The 19,628-nt window shown below is 40.5% G+C and overlaps 1 protein-coding gene across 1 annotated transcript; it reads left to right on the top strand.

Annotated features, from left to right (window-relative positions):
• The first annotated feature begins 2,178 nt into the window (after positions 1-2,178).
• LOC141288154 (uncharacterized) lies at positions 2,179-14,555 on the top strand. The gene is made up of 3 exons (XM_073820255.1): positions 2,179-2,439; positions 13,850-13,996; positions 14,112-14,555. Exons 1-3 carry the CDS (start codon positions 2,179-2,181, stop codon positions 14,553-14,555), a joined length of 852 nt encoding a protein of 283 aa, XP_073676356.1.
• Positions 14,556-19,628: the final 5,073 nt, after the last annotated feature.

Here is a 19,628-nt window from a genome sequence, read left to right as displayed (position 1 = left end):
GTCCGCACTGTGAGACGCCTAAGACAGCGCTACAGGGAGGCATGAGGACTGTTGATGTGGCTAGGGGCAATAAATGGCCATGTCCGCACTGTGAGACGCCTAAGACAGCGCTACAGGGAGGCATGAGGACTGTTGATGTGGCTAGGGCAGTAAATGGTCATGTCCGCACTGTGAGACGCCTAAGACAGCGCTACAGGGAGGCATGAGGACTGCTGATGTGGCTAGGGCAATAAATGGTCATGTCCGCACTGTGAGACGCCTAAGACAGCGCTACAGGGAGGCATGAGGACTGCTGATGTGGCTAGGGCAATAAATGGCCATGTCCGCACTGTGAGACGCCTAAGACAGCGCTGCAGGGAGGCATGAGGACTGCTGATGTGGCTAGGGCAGTAAATGGTCATGTCCGCACTGTGAGACGCCTAAGACAGCGCTACAGGGAGGCATGAGGACTGCTGATGTGGCTAGGGCAATAAATGGTCATGTCCGCACTGTGAGACGCCTAAGACAGCGCTGCAGGGAGGCATGAGGACTGCTGATGTGGCTAGGGCAATAAATGGTCATGTCCGCACTGTGAGACGCCTAAGACAGCGCTGCAGGGAGGCATGAGGACTGCTGATGTGGCTAGGGCAATAAATGGCCATGTCCGCACTGTGAGACGCCTAAGACAGCGCTACAGGGAGGCATGAGGACTGCTGATGTGGCTAGGGGCAATAAATGGCCATGTCCGCACTGTGAGACGCCTAAGACAGCGCTACAGGGAGGCATGAGGACTGTTGATGTGGCTAGGGGCAATAAATGGTCATGTCCGCACTGTGAGACGCCTAAGACAGCGCTACAGGGAGGCATGAGGACTGTTGATGTGGCTAGGGCAGTAAATGGCCATGTCCGCACTGTGAGACGCCTAAGACAGCGCTACAGGGAGGCATGAGGACTGTTGATGTGGCTAGGGGCAATAAATGGTCATGTCCGCACTGTGAGACGCCTAAGACAGCGCTACAGGGAGGCATGAGGACTGTTGATGTGGCTAGGGGCAATAAATGGTCATGTCCGCACTGTGAGACGCCTAAGACAGCGCTACAGGGAGGCATGAGGACTGTTGATGTGGCTAGGGGCAATAAATGGCCATGTCCGCACTGTGAGACGCCAAAGACAGCGCTACAGGGAGGCATGAGGACTGTTGATGTGGCTAGGGGCAATAAATGGCCATGTCCGCACTGTGAGACGCCTAAGACAGCGCTACAGGGAGGCATGAGGACTGCTGATGTGGCTAGGGGCAATAAATGGTCATGTCCGCACTGTGAGACGCCTAAGACAGCGCTACAGGGAGGCATGAGGACTGCTGATGTGGCTAGGGGCAATAAATGGTCATGTCCGCACTGTGAGACGCCTAAGACAGCGCTACAGGGAGGCATGAGGACTGCTGATGTGGCTAGGGGCAATAAATGGCCATGTCCGCACTGTGAGACGCCTAAGACAGCGCTACAGGGAGGCATGAGGACTGTTGATGTGGCTAGGGGCAATAAATGGTCATGTCCGCACTGTGAGACGCCTAAGACAGCGCTACAGGGAGGCATGAGGACTGTTGATGTGGCTAGGGGCAATAAATGGCCATGTCCGCACTGTGACGCACAGGCGTCTAAATGCTAAGACAGCGCTACAGGGAGGCATGAGGACTGTTGATGTGGCTAGGGGCAATAAATGGCCATGTCCGCACTGTGAGACGCCTAAGACAGCGCTACAGGGAGGCATGAGGACTGTTGATGTGGCTAGGGGCAATAAATGGTCATGTCCGCACTGTGAGACGCCTAAGACAGCGCTACAGGGAGGCATGAGGACTGTTGATGTGGCTAGGGGCAATAAATGGCCATGTCCGCACTGTGACGCACAGGCGTCTAAATGCTAAGACAGCGCTACAGGGAGGCATGAGGACTGTTGATGTGGCTAGGGGCAATAAATGGCCATGTCCGCACTGTGAGACGCCTAAGACAGCGCTACAGGGAGGCATGAGGACTGTTGATGTGGCTAGGGGCAATAAATGGTCATGTCCGCACTGTGAGACGCCTAAGACAGCGCTACAGGGAGGCATGAGGACTGTTGATGTGGCTAGGGGCAATAAATGGCCATGTCCGCACTGTGACGCACAGGCGTCTAAATGCTAAGACAGCGCTACAGGGAGGCATGAGGACTGTTGATGTGGCTAGGGGCAATAAATGGCCATGTCCGCACTGTGAGACGCCTAAGACAGCGCTACAGGGAGGCATGAGGACTGCTGATGTGGCTAGGGCAATAAATGGCCATGTCCGCACTGTGAGACGCCTAAGACAGCGCTACAGGGAGACAGGAAGGACAGCTGATCATCCTCGCAGTGGAAGACCACCTGTAACAACATTCCCCCCAGAAATGTCCAGGAACTTGCAAGTGCCTTGGTGGAAGAGTGGGGTAACATCTCACAGCAAGAACTGACAAATCTGGTCCAGTCCATGAGGAGGAGATGCACTGCAGTACTTTAAGCAGCTGGTGGCCACACCAGATACTGACTGAGCCTCCCTTCATTCAGGGACACATTATTCTATTTCTCTTAGTCACATGTCTGTCAAACATTTTTTTTTATATATATCTTATGGTGTTGACTCTTTTAGTGTTCATACAAATATTTACACATTAAGTTTACTGAAAGTAAAAACAGTTGAAAGTCAGAGGACGTTTCTTTTTTTGCTGAGTTTACATATATATATATATATATATATATTGAATATCAGAACTCATTTGAAGCCAAAATATATAACAAAAATTCACCTGGCGCACAGAGCTGTCATTAAACTCATACCACCGATGATTCTCAAATGACTTGATGACAGCATAGTAATGTCCACCATGAAAGGATCCCGAATGTTTCACGACAGCATACAAATCATACTTGTGTTGAACTCCACTGTCATCCTGAGGAAACATATAATAACACTTATTTGTTATGTTCACCCATTGAGCCTCGTGAACAGAATGACTTTTTGTGTAAATTGTTTACAAATCCGTTCTCATGGATCTAAATGCTTTGTGCTTTTTGGAAAAAAAAGTGAAATGTAATTAAATAAATTCTTCATCACTTTGCACTGGCTGTCAGTTGATGTTTGCCTACAGAACAACCACTTGCTCTGCACCCCATACAGTACCTACACTCACAGTTTCAGACGTATGTGCCTTCCAGTAGCTTGTGTTCTGCAAGTGAATTGTGCATTATAGTGCCATCCCAAAGAAGCACAACATTACTTTCATGGACCTTTACCTTCATTGTTCCCTGCAGGTGGGATGACCTGCCCAACTTAATTCAACCTGCTGAATCCGTTGCCATTTTCAAGAAATGACTAAAGTTGTGCCACGTCAACACCATGAATACTAAGAGTTTCTGTTTTATTTCTATTGTTAGTTTTTTTCTGCTACAAGTGCTGTGCCAGGCAAACCGTGACCCGTCACAGCACTTCTATATTTTTGCTCTTTTGTTGGTTTAACTGCTTCTATTGTTATCAATTGTAACTCACGTTGGACAAAAGCATCACCTAAATGATTTAATGTAAATGAGTGCTTGATTGCTGGTGAAAACATTCAGATCAGCTTGATGTCTTGTCAGTTCTTCGGTAGGTTTTGAGTGAATTATCCCTTTAAACTTGACAGGATTTTTGACTTGACATAATTTTTTTTATTACATTTTAATCGCTCCTAAAAAACAAATCCAACATACTTTGACTGATAACTGCAACTGAATTTCCACTTTAGATGTGTTCTTCTTGTAATAATTGTAATGCAGTTGAAATCTCTCCAGCTGCACAACCAGAACTGGAGGAAGTTTATGTATATTACAAGTCTGAAAGAAAAAAACAAAAACAATTTAGTACGTTTAAGTAATCTGCCATCCTCAAGCATAGCAGAGCATCTGTGTGACTGCTATAAAAATGCTCTATAGTCTATTGTATAATACAATAAATGTATGAAAAAATAAGGTGTCCAAGTCATAGTGTGAAGTTTAAAATTTAGTACTTTAAGCTACTATTTTTATAACCCATTTACAAGTTAAAACTCACTATTTCAGTGTTCACCAGCTCTTTGCAAGTTGGACATTTCACTTGGTCATCTTCACATGTCTTGATTGGCTCAAAATATGAATCAAAATAGCTTTGCTGAAATAAAAATAATAAACAGGTATTTAAAACCCCAAAAGGGTATTTATGTATTAATTGGACATCTGATATGTAATGGCTGAATAAATATGATATTTACAAGTTCCTTAATATGTTGGACAGTGAAGTTTAGTAGAAGTTTTGGAGTGGCTTAAGTATCACTCCTCTGAAAATATTTACCATGTTTATGGGAGAATCCATGCCATACGTTTCCATACAGATGGGAATGATGTAAAAGGATTCATGACCTGTTACAAGTGGATGCTCCTTTCCTGGATTTTTACACATGGTTCTGTGTATCAGCTCTCCCTTGTATACCTGAAATATGTTTGTATGAATAAGCTGACATTATTCTGTATTTCTGTTTTGCATGTTTTTCCCCCCATAGATTTTTAACCAAAAGATGGCACTCACCATTTCATTCAAGACGTTATTTTTTAGATTTAGATTGTCACTTATTTTTATAACATATTTTAAACATATAGCACAATCTAGCCAAAACACTTTTTTTTAAATAAATATTTGAATAATGTTTGTAGGATATGTACACCTTAGACATCTCTGGATTCACCATGTTCATTATCTTCTGGAAATATTCTGCTGCATCCTGCTGCTCACCAACTAAAGAAATAATATTGACATTTAGGCAATCACCATTAAATTTGTTCATATTTTAATTGGACTTGTTTATGTGTGAACGACAAATATAAACCCTACCATTAATGTTTAGTCTAGATGTGATTCTCTCAGTGGTGGCAGCGCTTCTCTTTGAAGACTTTAAATCAGTAAATAATTGTGCAATGTCATCATCAAATGGTTTGGTCAACTGGCAAATCGACCTGTAAAACAGAGCACTAATAACTTAATATTTTATTCCGCAGCATTAATGGTAACCAATACAAACGAAAAAAATTTACCTTTTCGCATTATTTCTGAAATCTTCTGTCATAAAAAGTGTCTGCAGCACCGAGTTCAGATAGCATGTGGCCCCCTGATTTCTTAATCCAATGTATCCTTCAAAACCAATTCAACAAAGTGATTAAATATTAATGATTTTTAAATGGAAGCATGAAATAGAGGGTTAACGATAGGTGTATAAAGGTTTTACATACAGACTTGGAGTAAGACACGGGTAAGTGTCTGATTCAAAACATCAGAAATAAAAATTTATTTATTGCCAAGTGTGTTTACTGCTTGAAATGGTGTTCTTGTTTGTATATGAGCTGCATCTGGGACAAAAAAATTCACTTTTTGCACAGTTTTGTGGTTAATTACCATGCAGTAACACAATGTATTGAATAATGAATGAATGTCTTCATGAAATCAGAGACATTCCCCTTGAAATCAGAAACACACATGTTGACAGGAGACCAGGTGGAAACAGTAAAGTGTCTTAGAAGACCACTAGTGATCAAATTATATGCATGTTAATACATTTACATTAGTTGTTTAGCAGACTCTTTAATCCAAAGCGATTTACAAATGAGTAAGCATAAGCATTTTGAAGGTTTAACGTAAATGGCTTGCATAGCCCAATAAAAAGGAAAAGGGTATATACATATCTTAAAAAAACAGAATGCAGAATATCTTGCCTAAACTCTCCCAATCCATATTCCACAATCTTTATTTTCTTCCCTTAATGGTTTGATTAGATGTTTAAATGTCATGGTAAAACATATGATAAACTGACTGGATTATAATCAAGGGGGATTAAAGTTCCCAAACTTTAAAATGTACTTGTGAGCAGCACATTCGAGATTTTGGAAGTGAGTCCACCCCCTCATGGCTTAAAATAGAATTATGTGAACTAAAAGAGAAAGACCCCACAGATATTTTATATAAATAGGAAAATAAATTGATTGATTTAAAAAAAAAAAAAAAAATCAGAAACCCAATGATTATTCATACAGTCAGTTCGAGTTAAGGATGCAACAGACTTTGGACAGTAAGGGACTCTTTGCCCTAAGACACAATTATGGATCAATAGATTGCTCCCAAAATGTTTCCAGGATAAGCATGCTAAATTATGGGCTGATAATGAAATTTCTTGTCTGGAACAGTGTTTTGAGGATAAAATACTGATGTATTTTGTGCATCTTAAATCCAAATATCATTTAGACAACAAGGAGTTTTTTTTAGGTACTTGCAATCGCAAGACATTCTAAGAGTTCAAACCCAACTGAAACTACCTAGTTTAACACAACTGGTGCAATATGTCTACTCAAGCTGACAGTTATACAAAATAATGTCTAGAATATATAACTCTTATGATAAATAAACTGTTGCCTGAATTGGATAAATCTGAAGTTAGATGGGAACATGACTTGGACATTAGCATTGAAGGATAAACATGGGGTGAACTGTGTCAGGGTGGTGTTACATCATACTTGAACTCTAGATATAGAATGATAAAAAAATGTTCACCTCTTTGCTTTCATTGTGATGTGGAGGAAGGATTTTTTTTACATTCCACATGGAATTCATTTTTGGCAAAAATATGTCAGTTTTCCAGCAGACCCCAAAGTATGTTTATTGGGTACACCGACTCCAATTTTATGCAAGATTATGCCATAAGACTCAACAAAATTTTGCTAATAAATCTGGAAATCTGAAATATTTTTGTTTATTTAATGTTTATTAAGTTTTAATGTTTTGGATGACCCAATTGACTGAATTTTGTAAATATAAACTACTTTTGAATTTGAAGCTTATGACACAAAAAAATAACCGAACCGAGGCAAAAAAAAGAAAAAAGATTATTGAATATTCAAGCTACACCATTCAACATGCCACAATAAACAAGTCAGTTGGTAACAGGTGAGGATATCGGAGAACATGAGAGTATTTGTGCAATCATCAGCTGGACTGAAGTTTATTAGACTTACCTTTTGGGTTTTGCTTCTCTGCTCTTCTCAGTCTTTCCTCTTCTTCTTCTCTTCTCAGTCTTTCCTCTTCTTCTCTTCTCAGTCTTTCCTCTTCTTCTCTTCTCAGTCTTCCCTCTTCTTCTCTTCTCAGTCTTTCCTCTTCTTCTTCTCTTCTCAGTCTTTCCTCTTCTTCTCTTCTCAGTCTTTCCTCTTCTTCTTCTCTTTGCAGTCTTTCCTCTTCTTCTCTTCTCAGTCTTTCCTCTTCTTCTCTTCTCAGTCTTTCCTCTTCTTCTCTTCTCAGTCTTTCCTCTTCTTCTTCTCTTTGCAGTCTTTCCTCTTCTTCTCTTCTCAGTCTTTCCTCTTCTTCTCTTCTCAGTCTTTCCTCTTCTTCTCTTCTCAGTCTTTCCTCTTCTTCTTTTCTTCTCAGTCTTTCCTCTTCTTCTCTTCTCAGTCTTTCATCTTCTTCTCTTCTCAGTCTCTCCTCTTCTTCTCTTCTCAGTCTTTCCTCTAGTTTCCAATTCTCCTCTTCTTCTCTTCTCAGTCTTTCCTTTAGAATTTGCTTCTTCTCTTCTTCTCTTCTCAGTCTTTCCTCTAGTTTCCAATTCTCCTCTTCTTCTCTTCTCAGTCTTTCCTTTAGAATTTGCTTCTTCTCTTCTTCTGTTCTCAGTCTTTCCTCTAGTTTCCGATTCTCCTCTTCTTCTCTTCTCAGTTTTTCCTTTAGAATTTGCTTCTTCTCTAGTTCTTCACTTGAACCTAAATTGTATTGAAGCATAAATGTGTTAGATTGATTTTTTTTTTCTCTATTCATCCAAAACACTGCATCTGTTGCACAACAGTGGGAATTCCATTAAAGCAACAGTTTAAGGCGAATGTCACTGAGCATGTGTAATTATACTACTCAGTTTAATATCCATCTGCAGACTACAGTGGGAAGATGCAGGCAGTTTTGCATCTGCTGCAACAGTCCTGATTTGTTCATGCACTCATGAATGTGCTCAATCATGTGTTGTGGCTTTTAAATCATAACATTCTTCTAGAGACTGGGTTGGGCTTTCTGGGATGGTCCTCAAATGGTTCAGGTCATACTTAGAAAGGAGAGGTTATTATGTGAGTGTTGGAGAGCATTAGTGGACATTCATGACATGTGGAGTCCCACAAGGCTCAATTATTGCACTGCTCTTGTTTAGACTGTATATGCTATGCTCCTATTAAGTCAAATAATAAGAAAGTACCAATTGCATATCACAGGTATGCAGACGATACCCAGATTTACCTAGCCTTATTGCCAAATGACCACAGCCCCATTGACTCCCTTTGCCAGTGCATTGATGAAATTAACAGTTGGATGTGCCAAAACTTTCTTCAGTTAAACAAGGAGAAAACGGAAGTCATTGCATTTGGAAACAAAGATGAAGTTCTTAAGGTGAATGCGTACCTTGACGCTAGGGGTCAAAAACCTAAAAATCAAGTGTAGAATTCTTGTGATTCTGGAGTCAGACCTCAGTTTCAGTAGCCATGTCAAAGCAGTAACTTAATCAGCATACTATCATCTCTAAGACACTGCAAGAATTAGATGTTTTGCTTCCAATCAAGACTTGGAGTAACTTGTAATCAGCAGGGTGGACAATTGTAATGGTCTCCTCACCAGCCTTCCCAAGAAGACCATTGAAAAATGTTTGTACTAATAAATCAAATGGGATTGATAAGCATAAATAGCCTGATTCTAATCTATATTATTCACCATGATCTACCTTAAACTTTTTTCTTGTTTTAATTTGATTCTATTCTATCCATTTTATGGCATATAAGCTGTAGACTATAACTTGTCAGTGCTTAAAATTTATTTTTCATTTTAACACATAATTCATGACATTGGATCATAGAATTTCAAAATAAGTCCACCACTGATCTTCATGAGTCTAACAAGAGACATTGTTTTCTGGGCATGTGCTTTTACATTTACATTTATTGATTTTTTGGCAGATGCTTTTATCCAAAGTGACTTACAGTGAAGGAGTGCAACAAGTGATCTACAATATGATGACAATAAACATGAGAAGAGGCCATTATACAGGTTTCAATCAATGTTCAAAATAGCAAAAGCTAGGACAGGAAGGGATCAAGGATAATAGTAGAATAAAAAAAAGTGAAGGCGTAGTTTTTTTTACCATCAATCAGCGGATGTTGTTGTTCTTTTTGCTTCTCATCACTGTCCACTTTAACTGAGGCAAGCTGAAAATCATCTGGCTCATTTCTTTTAATTTTTCTCTTTCGCCAGTAACACAGACATAATACTGTGGGGAATAAATCAAGTAAACAGTTTTACCAACAAGAAAATAATTCAAATGGAAACACCGCTGAATATTATGTGTTAAACATAAGAGCCTAGTACAAACAATACCTGATTGAAATATTGTAGAATTACTACACATAATGAAAAATGTTAGATGTAATTGCGCTAGGGCTGTCCCCGAATAGTCGAAGATTCGATGCATCGATATGCGGAGCCTGATTCGACCACCGATCTCACAGTCGAATCTTCGCGGGTGAAACGAGCATCATACCATTTTGCCAATATGGGGGTGCTCAATGTCTAATTGCACACAGAACTACTGGTTTTGTACGGTTATATTAAGTTATATACAGCCTTTGATTATGATAATGCAGTAAAAACAAAAGTGAAAAGAAAGAAGCGTTCAATAAATATTTTTAACGTGTTTGTGAATAAATCCAACCACCCCTGTGACTAATTTAATTTTCACTTTCCCTGATGCATGACGAGATGAGGACCATCTTGACGGCAGGGATGGCGGCGATCACACCGAACGCGTTTTTGCAGTTGGAGGCGCCTCTTTTGAATGGTTTTCTGTTGGCAGTGAGCGTTCTGCACGCTGTTTATGCGCCCCGGCGCCTCGCGTTTTCGCCGCCTGCTGCGCCTCGCGTTTTGCAGGAGCGCTCTGAGTCTGAGCGCCTGAAGTTGAAAAAAAAATCAACTCTGAGCGGAAAAACGCCCAACGTCATACGCGTTCTTTTCCATTGTCCAATCGAATGAATGGAGAGGCGGGCCTTCTGTTGTGATGGCGAAAGTTTACCGTTGCTTAAAAAGTCCGGAGACTCCAAGAAATGGAGGAGAAACCTTTGGTGTCTATCGTGGGTAACCCGGAGCTGTATTATTTAGGGTTTCTGCTAATATGACAGTTTACTTAACAGCAAAAAACTAAGATTTTAGAGCGCTCGCGCTATAATCCTTTGAATTGACTGACAGGACAGCTGTTTTGGTCGTTGCTTAGCAACATAAAAAAACCGCAGCACACTGCTCTTTCATTAAAAGTCACCAAAAAAGGCAGTGCTGTGCGCCTCGCGTTTTTAGAACTAAAAGACGCGTTCGGTGTTTTTATTTAAACCTAAATAAGTTTGTCTGTCAGTTGGCAGGCAGTTTTGGTCGCTTATAAAATAAAATAAAAATAGTTTTACCCTCCTGCTGACTATAGTGTCGTGCCCCTCCCAACCCATTCACACACGCACATAAGCCTAGATGATTCGACTATCGGTCGACTATAGAAAGATTCGAAAATTCTGATTCGACTATGAAAATTCATAGTCGGGGACAGCCCTAAATTGCGCAATGTAAGAATTTTCTCAATCCTAATAAAAGAGGTTCTTAGAGCAGATGGTGCATTTTAATTGTTTATTCATTTACTTATTTATTTATTCAAACAGTAATGTAACTCTATTATTAACACAGAAGGATTTCATAAAAAAACAATAATATATTGAATAATAATAATATATTTTTTTTAAATATCAAACATGATTATATTAATGAAAAGAGCAGTTTCAATATTGCTTACATTTCTTATGATTCCACCAAAGAAATCATATGGGTTTGGAACAAAAGTAAATAATTGAAAAAATGTCATTTAACTTACCAGTCAGTATAGCAAGTAATATCAGTATTCCAAGTACAACAGGAACTAAAATGACTTCCAAGTCTACATCCTTGTTCATTTCCATGTTTCCATGTTCAAATCCAGTCTTATTATTGCTTATTCTGTCTTTGATATCGGGTGAGCCAACTAGGGTGGCGTCCTCTGCCATCTAGAAAAGTTTGTCACATTTACGTTCAGATATAAATGCATGCACCATTAAATAAATTAGACTAGAGTTACTTTAAACAGAGCAACCTCATTTCCAGAAAAGTTGAGACACTTTGTAAAATACAATGGGACAGGCATATTTACCACTGTGTTACATCAGCTTTCCTTTTACTTTTAATTCATTGTTTGGGAATTGAGGATACTAATTGTTGGCTACATTGATAAAGGCTATGTAGGCTAGCAGGGCATTATAAATATACTCTATACATATAAAAATACCCAAGATGGCTTGAAGAAAAGAGATAACTCTGATAGCACACATACATCTCAGAGGCATCTGTTTGATGTCCGTTTACATCGGGAAGACGGCTTATTTAGAATGTTTGCTCATCTGCAATATGTCTTTAGACCTTTCCGTCAGACGTCAAATAGACATTTAGAAAATGGCTTTAAGATTTTATTTATTTATTTTCAGAATTCAGACTCTAACAGTTTGGGTATGTTTGGAATAGAATAGATCTGCTGTAGAAGGAATACAAAACTGAAATGCTTAATATTTGAGAAAAAAAACAGTAGGGTGAAATCAGCTAAAATGGATCACGTTTTGGTAAATGGGTTAGGTTACCATCTGCACCATTATAATCATCATAAACCAAAAAATATAATCAGAAAAGCTATGCGTGAGATCTGATAATATTTTTTATAAATTACCATGGGTCTCTCATGGCTCATATACACTAGTCGAAATTACAAACGCAACACTTTTGTTTTTGCTCCCTGATAAAAAAGTAATACTGAGTGAATTTGACTATTTTTGTAGAGGCTTACTATTGTGCAGTCAGTGATAAGAATGTGAAAAAGGCTGAAAAGTCAACAGCACATAAATGCCAGATCGTAAAAGTAGCTAAATTGTTTCATTTTTGTTTGTACTTTACAAATTAATGAGAGAAAAACAAATTAGCGCATATTTTCTAATATGAATGCACTGTGCTTACATTTACTTGTGCATAAATAAATCAGCTTGCGCCTTTTATTGTGATTTCGAATTCCAGAATGTATTTTAGCATATGTTCTTTAATGTGATGCATATACGCTCATGCACAGTTTGCTGCTTTAATCGCCTTTTTGGTAATTTCAGGACTTACCAACAGAACTATGCTTGTAGTTTTATGTGGTCGTAAAGAGATACGGCTGTTAAGAAGAAAAACATTTTTGGATATCACAGCCACTCAGAACTGCAGAAGTGCACTGCACTCCTAACCAAATGGACAAGTATATAATCTAATTCATAAATATTAAACCCTTTTGGCATCATTAAAACTACATACTGAGTAACTGATACCATCTTTGCTCTGATATATGCTTGTTGGTTCGATTTAAGATATTTGTTTTAATGTATTTTCACGATCTGAGGTAAGCTATCTGTTGTTGCTTTCAGTGTGGCTATAAATGTCACACAACAATGATATTCAAACCCTCATTAGACACCTGTTACACTGAATAAAACACACAATAAGCACCTAGGGTTATCACTGTAATAGTTTGTATATTGTTGTTTCATCCGCGATGTCGCAGAAATAGAAACCGTTTCTTAAACAGAAATTTCGCGTGTATTTAAGACACGGTGTAATAGGAAATAATGTATTGATATTTGAAGACTTACCCCAGAGAGACAGATTGGACAGGTCAGACAGAAGATTAAATAGATAGGCTACTGACACGAGCAGTAAGTATTTTTCATGTCTAAAACATTGCATTGATTGTATTCTTTCGCTTTTGCTTTTTGCTTTCCTATAGCTCCTCCCTGATAGAAAAAAACGAGGACAAAGTGTAAAACAGAATATAGTCTTATCCACATCTGCAGCTAGATCCGTTATGTTTTTGAGTTATTAAAACATTTTAAACAGGATGTTGAAGGTTATATTATGAATGTTTATTTAAAACGCAAATATAAAGACATCAAAGTGGTGAAAAAACCAAGCGATCTCAGTAAATTAAGTCGTTACTGGACCACTAAAATGAAAGTAGGCCCACATGTAAATGAGCAAAAACAATTTAGGGTTTTATTTATGGTGAGAGTATATTTTTCTTTAATAAAGACCGGCACAGTTTCACAAGTATAGGCTAAATATATTTATTGAATGACACTGCAATTTAATAAAGGCAGTAAATGACAAAAATGGAATTTTGTTTTAATAGAAATCCACCCAAAATACATTCTAATCAAACACTATACCAGCTCTCATCATTTAAGTCACAATGTAAACAACCTGCTAATAGTTCACAATTAAAAGTGGGAATGTGAAACTAAAGAGTCATAAATTGCCAATGATATTCAGAAGATTAGTCCAATTTAGGACTCATTATTGTTTTTAATGAATGCTATGTGAAAGATTTGCCTTTAATGAAGTGTGCATAAATCTTCCAGATGTATTTGATGATGATCCTGATGTTTTGAGAGTTGAGATGGGGATTGGTTTGATTATTCTGATGGGAGCTTTTTTTTTTTTTTTGGCATAATTTTGCAGCTACAACTTTGTTATATGGGTTGGGATATATATGTTCATTAATGCAATTTGTATAATGTCCAGAATGTGTAGAAGAAACATATATCCTATGAAAACCTTTACCTCATTGTACTTAAAAAAACAAAGCAAAAAAAAGTTTAATGTTATTTAACGCTATGATTACTAACCAGCTTTGTTAATAATTTCAGGGAGAAACGGTATTTAAATGTCCACTTTGTGAGGAGGAATGGCCATACGATGAAGTCCGAAAATCAGCCAAACTTACAAATGATGAGCGAATCGGTTTTGAGGATGTGCTTGGAACAAACGCTGCTAGGAAGTCAGACAGAAAGGATGTATGTTCATTTCTGCTTTTTTACCTAGATCTTATTTATTAATTTAATACATTTACAGTAAATATGTACAGTTTTTGTTATTGTTTCTTAATCACTATGTTTGATCTCTCTGTAGTGTCCTGGTTGTGGCACTTTTATAGAGAGGTTGGACACCTCCAGTCTTGGTGTAGAATGCTTCATTTGCACTAAAAGGATTGGAAAAATCTATAAATTCTGCTGGCAGTGTCTCAGAGAGTGGAAAGGGCTTCAACCTTGTGCTGAACAGTGTGAAAATGTGGGTTGCAATATCAATGACCAGGAACAACTTAAAGACTGTTCAATGGTTACTTTAAGATATATTGAAAATGTCCAGTGTCCAGCGATTCGAGCCTGCCCATGTTGTGGTGTGCTGATTGCACATTCAAACGTGGGATGTAAAATCATGACGTGCCATAAATGTCACAACAAATTTTGCTTTCTCTGTCTTAAACCTGCTCAAGAGTGCCTAAAAACATCTACTCCATATGTGTTATGCATATCTGAAGTTGCACCAAAGCAAGTAGAAGTTGTAAGATTTTGAGCAGATGTGCATAATTGACATATTTATATGCAAATAATGTAGAATACATATTACACAATGTATACTATAATATATATATAATATATATTCCTTGAATTGTTGTGTGTGTGTGTACATGATTTTAAAACAATTTTTCCTCCTGTTTATTTGAAGAATGATGTACCTTTAAAAATTAATGAAATGTAATCATTGGTATGTGCTAAGAGCTAGTTCATTCTGTTTTAAAAAAATAACCATTTTTATTTTACATATATTTTCCAATAAAACTTTTATTTATTTATAAACAGGACATACAAAACATACTCAGTTACTTTCGTAACCACGGTTCGCTGAGAAACAGGAACGAGTATTGCGTCTGAAAGACTCTATGGAGAAAACTCCTTTTTCTCTGAGACTGAAGCATTTTTAATAACGCAGTGTTACTGCACGGCCATTGGTTCGTGCAGTGAGTAAAAGACGAACCAACGGCTCGGCAGCAGAGCTGAACGAGCCTATGGCGACGAAGCGCGTCCGATTCCACCAAAAGGGGTGGAGTAACTGGCTTTATAAACGAGCATTTCGTCATATGATCTCAGGTTACTTCGACTGAAGTGACGACTGAGTCGTGTGGCTACATAGCACAGCCAGCAACGCAGCACTCGTTCCCGTATCTCAGGGAAACCGAGGTTACGAAAGTAACCGAGTACGTTCCCTTTCCATACTTCACTCATACTGCGTCTGAAAGATGCTATGGGGAACCAGTACAATTCCGCCGTTGCTATGGTAGAAGAATGACTAATTATGGCCCTAGCTCCCTAGGGGCTAGTACGAGCCGACTTGCTTTGATCAGGAAGACCCAATAATAATAATTCGTTACATTTATATAGCACTTTTCTAGACACTCAAAGCAGGGGTATCTCCTCATGCACAACCATGCATCCACCTGGATGATGCGACGGCAGCCATAGTGCGCCAGAACACCCACCACACACCAACTTACTGGTAGAGAGGAGACAGAGTGATGAAGCCAATCAGATTATGGGCATGATTCGGAGGCCATCAAATTTTGCCAGGATGCCGAGGTCACACCTCTACTTTTTTCTAAAGACATCCTGGGATTTTTAATGACCACAGAGAGTCAGGACCTCGGTTTAACGTCTCATCCGAAGGACGGTGCTTTTTGGCAGTATCATGTCCCCGTCACTATACTGGGGTGCTAGGACCCACACAGACCACAGGGTGAGCACCCCCTGCTGGCCTCACTAGCACCTCTTCCAGCAGCAACATAGTTTTCCCAGGAGGTCTCCCATCCAGGTACTGACCAGGCTCAACCCTGCTTAGCTTCAGTGGGTGACCAATCTTGGGCTACAAGGTGATATGGCTGCTGGCAAGCGACCTTTCCAGGGAGATATTATCACCTTGGAGCTTGTGCAGAGGGCCAAGAGCGTACAGAACATATTATCTAAGTACTGGCTAGATGGGCTATCCAATGCAGAAAGAACCCGAGCCTGTAAGGTCGGGACATCCAGATTATAAAATCAAGCAAATGTGGACGGCGAGGCCCAGCAGGTCACAAATTTCTGCAATAGAAACACCACTGGACCACGCCCAGGACGAGGCGATGCCTCTAGTCGAGTGGGCTTTTACTCCCATGGGGCATTGTAGGCCCAAGGAAGAGTATGCCAGCATGATAGCTTCTACTACCCATCAGGATAACCTCTGTTTCGTGACCGAAACTCCCTTGGTACGGCCACCGAAACATACAAAAAGCTGCTCTGACTGTCGGAAGGAAGCAGAATGCTCTACATAACTCTTCAATGCCCGAACGGGGCAGAGGGAATCTTGGTCTTGCTCCGAGAGAGGAAGTGCCAAAAGAGGGATAATTTGATCCCTGAACGAAGTCAAGAGACTTTTCAGTATATAACCGCGCCTTGGCTTCAGGATGACTTTAGAGTCTTTGGGCCTGAATTCCAGGCATACAGGGTTCACTGAGAGAGCCTGTAGGTTCCCCATGCGTTTTACTGCTGCCGATGCTAATAGCAGGGCGGTTTTCAACGTCAAAGGGTGAAGGTCAATGGACTGCAGCAGCTCAAAGGGAGTGCTCCTTAGAGCTCTCAGGACTGTGGGTAGATTCCATGAAGGGGACTGTGATGGGGTGAGGACGGATTGAGCCTTCTGGACCCCTTCAGAAAACGAACAACTAGATTGTTCCTTCCCACAGATTGGCCATCCATTAGGTTATGGAATGCCGCTATGGCTGCGACATAGATTTTGAGCGCGGAGGGAGATCGTCCCTTATCCAACAGCTCTTGAAGAAAAAAGACAATATCACTATGTCATGTAAGCTCAGCTCTGCACCGTGGGTGGCACACCAAGCGGAGAAAACAGACCATTTAAGGTCATAGAGCCGTCTTGTAGACGGTTCTCTAGCCTGAGGAATAGTGCTTAAGACATTCTCAGGGAGGCTTCTAGGCTCCCGTCAAGAGGCCATAAGTGCAGTGCCCACAATTCTGGTTGGGGATGCCATAGCGTCCTGTTCGCTTGTGTTAAGAGATCTTATCTCAGTGGGATGGGCCAAAGGGCTGCTGAGAGTATGCAACAGAACCAGTCCACTGGGTATATTTGCGGGAGGATCTGGTTCAGTGTAATCATTCTGAATGGCCGTCTCATGAGGGCACAGTTCAGATGTCTGAGGTTAAGGATGGGTCTTAGACCGCCGTCCTTCTTGGAAATGAGGAAATAATGGCTGTAGAAGCCTAACTCGCTTTGTGCTGGGGGTACCATCTCTACGACTCCTTTTGCCAGCAAATTCCTCACCTCTGCACACAGAACGTCTATGTCCTTGACGTGAACTGAGGTGGAGACCACGCCGCTGAAGTGCGGGGGTCTTCCAGCGAACTGAAGTGTTTAACCTGGTTCTATTATTTCCAAAACCCATTTTGACACTCCAGGGATGGCCTGCCATGCCTTGGCCCATGTAGCGAGGGGTTGTATTGGTTCAAGCAGCTGATCGCTTGGTGTTGGATCACTGTTTGATAGAAGTGGAAGAGGAATTTTGCTCTCTTTTTGCAAATGTTTGTTTTTATTTTCTCCACTATAACAACGGCAGGTTGTGAGGGCGCTGTCAGAAAGGGCCCAGGAGTCACAACATTTTTCATAAACATATAGCTATCTGCACCCGGAACAAAACAGGGTTCTTGGAGGCTATCAAAGTGCTGTGTGCATTCTCTAATGTCCGCTTGTAGCAGACAAGGAGATGTGTGGGTTGTCTTCATTGAGAAAACAAGCCGCCAGCGAGACATAATACTCATCATCTCAGCCAGCGCAGCCTCAGCGTGGGTGTGGCCCAGATGCATCCAATTTGAAGCTGTCAGTAATAATCACAGTGACAGTATTCTCCTTTAATCCACCTTAAAAAGATCAAACTGCCCAAGAAGAGGAGTACTGATGATCTTTATGTGTGAAAATATAGGCAGATTAAAACGCTGCGCACATCCCCTCAGATCTGCTCGTAGCAGACGAGGGGAGGGGCAGGGCCATCTTCATTGAGAAAAGTGAGCCGCGAGCAAAGCAGATCCAGACATAAATACTCGTAGTGAGAGCGTGTATGTCTCAGCGTCCGCAGCCTCAGCGTGGGCATGGCCCAGGCGAGAGGGGCATTGAAACATGAAGCTGTCAGCAATATATAATCATAGGTGACATAGGAGTTCTGCTCTAATTTGCTCAGAAGGATAGAGCCACTCGATAAAGTGAGAGGCACAGATACTCACGTAACACACTGGCAGATCAAAGCTGCATAGAGAGTGACGCAAGTGGGGCTTTGCCCGCATTAAATCACTGAAGTCTGATCGCGCGTTCACCGTTTCTTTCTCCGAGATACCTGGGAGAAGAGAAACGTGCGAAACGGGTACAGACTACTTAATAATGAAAGCTGCTCTGTGATAAGCGACGCATACACAAACGCGATGCTGTCAGTAAGTGGAAGCAGTCCATCTCCCTTTGCGACACACACACAATGCAAAGTTGTCAAATCAAAGCGCAATGGGAAGAGCGAACGCACAGGCTCAGTGCCGGCGTAAGATCGTTCAGACCCGCTCTGAAAAGACCGAGACTCATACTGTCAGCGAGAGCATTCTGTCTCAGTGAGCGTGCACTCACTGCCCTTTCTACATCGTGCAGAGCCCTGCACGAGCCACTCGCATCGCGACATTTGCAACAACGTTGCCAGTAAATTTTCTCTTTTAGAACTTACCTCTTAGAAATAAGCTCTTGTAGACTCACCGGATGGCGACAGGGGATCAGCTGGGACCTCTGCTGCTGCGACGCTGAAGGCAGCGGAGAAGTGGCGAATCAGCCAAGCAGAGGGTCGCTCGTTCAGCTTGATCCGCTGCGAAGGCGTGTCAGCGGCGAGCAGCATCGAGTCTCGTAGATCAGCAAGAAATCGTCGCTGAAGGAGAAGAAATCTGAGATCCTATGGTGAAATGCTCACTTATATAGCCAGTTACTCCAACCCTTTTGGTGGAATCTGGCACGCTTCGTCGCCATAGGCTCGTGCAGCCCTGCTGCCGAGCCATTGGTTTGTCTTTTACTCACTGCACGAACCAATAGCCGTGCAGTAACAGTGCGTTATTGAAAAAATGATTCAGTCTCGGAGAAAAAGGAGTTATGTACTAAGGAACCAGTTTAAAACCAGTTCAGATTATAAGAGCAAACTGTGTCAAATCTATTATTTAGTTATAAGATGAACATTGACACAAAAATGAGGATGTATTGTTTTTTTTACAAATGCATTGAATTTTATTGGAGTTTTATTTGATACAGTAAGAAGTGATTTGAAGTAATAATAAATATCCAAGTAAAAAGCCAAATGATGCTACTGAGAATAATAATAATAATTATTATTATTATTATTATTATTATTATAAAACTACAGTAATTACTCAAAAGAGTAATGTTATCTATTAAAACAATTCTTAACCCATTTAAAAAGAAGTAAACAACTTTCACACACTGCAAACTAAAATGAATGTTAATATCCAAGTGTGTACTGTAAACTACAACTTAATTAAATTCAGCTGTCCACCTCAAATGTAT

This window comes from Garra rufa, chromosome 16, assembly GCF_049309525.1.
Source record: "Garra rufa chromosome 16, GarRuf1.0, whole genome shotgun sequence".
NCBI classification, from domain to species: Eukaryota; Metazoa; Chordata; class Actinopteri; order Cypriniformes; family Cyprinidae; genus Garra; species Garra rufa.
Note: the sequence above shows the minus strand (reverse complement) of the source record. Positions and strands in the feature narration are given on the sequence as shown.

Excerpts from the sequence above, each read along its gene's own strand:
- LOC141288154 (XM_073820255.1), top strand. The coding sequence starts at position 2,179 with ATGAGGACTGTTGATGTGGCTAGGGGCAATAAATGGCCATGTCCGCAC. Across the intron at positions 2,440-13,849 it reads TGCCTTGGTGGAAGAGTGGG|GGAGAAACGGTATTTAAATG; the intron begins GTAACATCTCAC and ends TAATAATTTCAG. Across the intron at positions 13,997-14,111 it reads GGAAGTCAGACAGAAAGGAT|TGTCCTGGTTGTGGCACTTT; the intron begins GTATGTTCATTT and ends ATCTCTCTGTAG.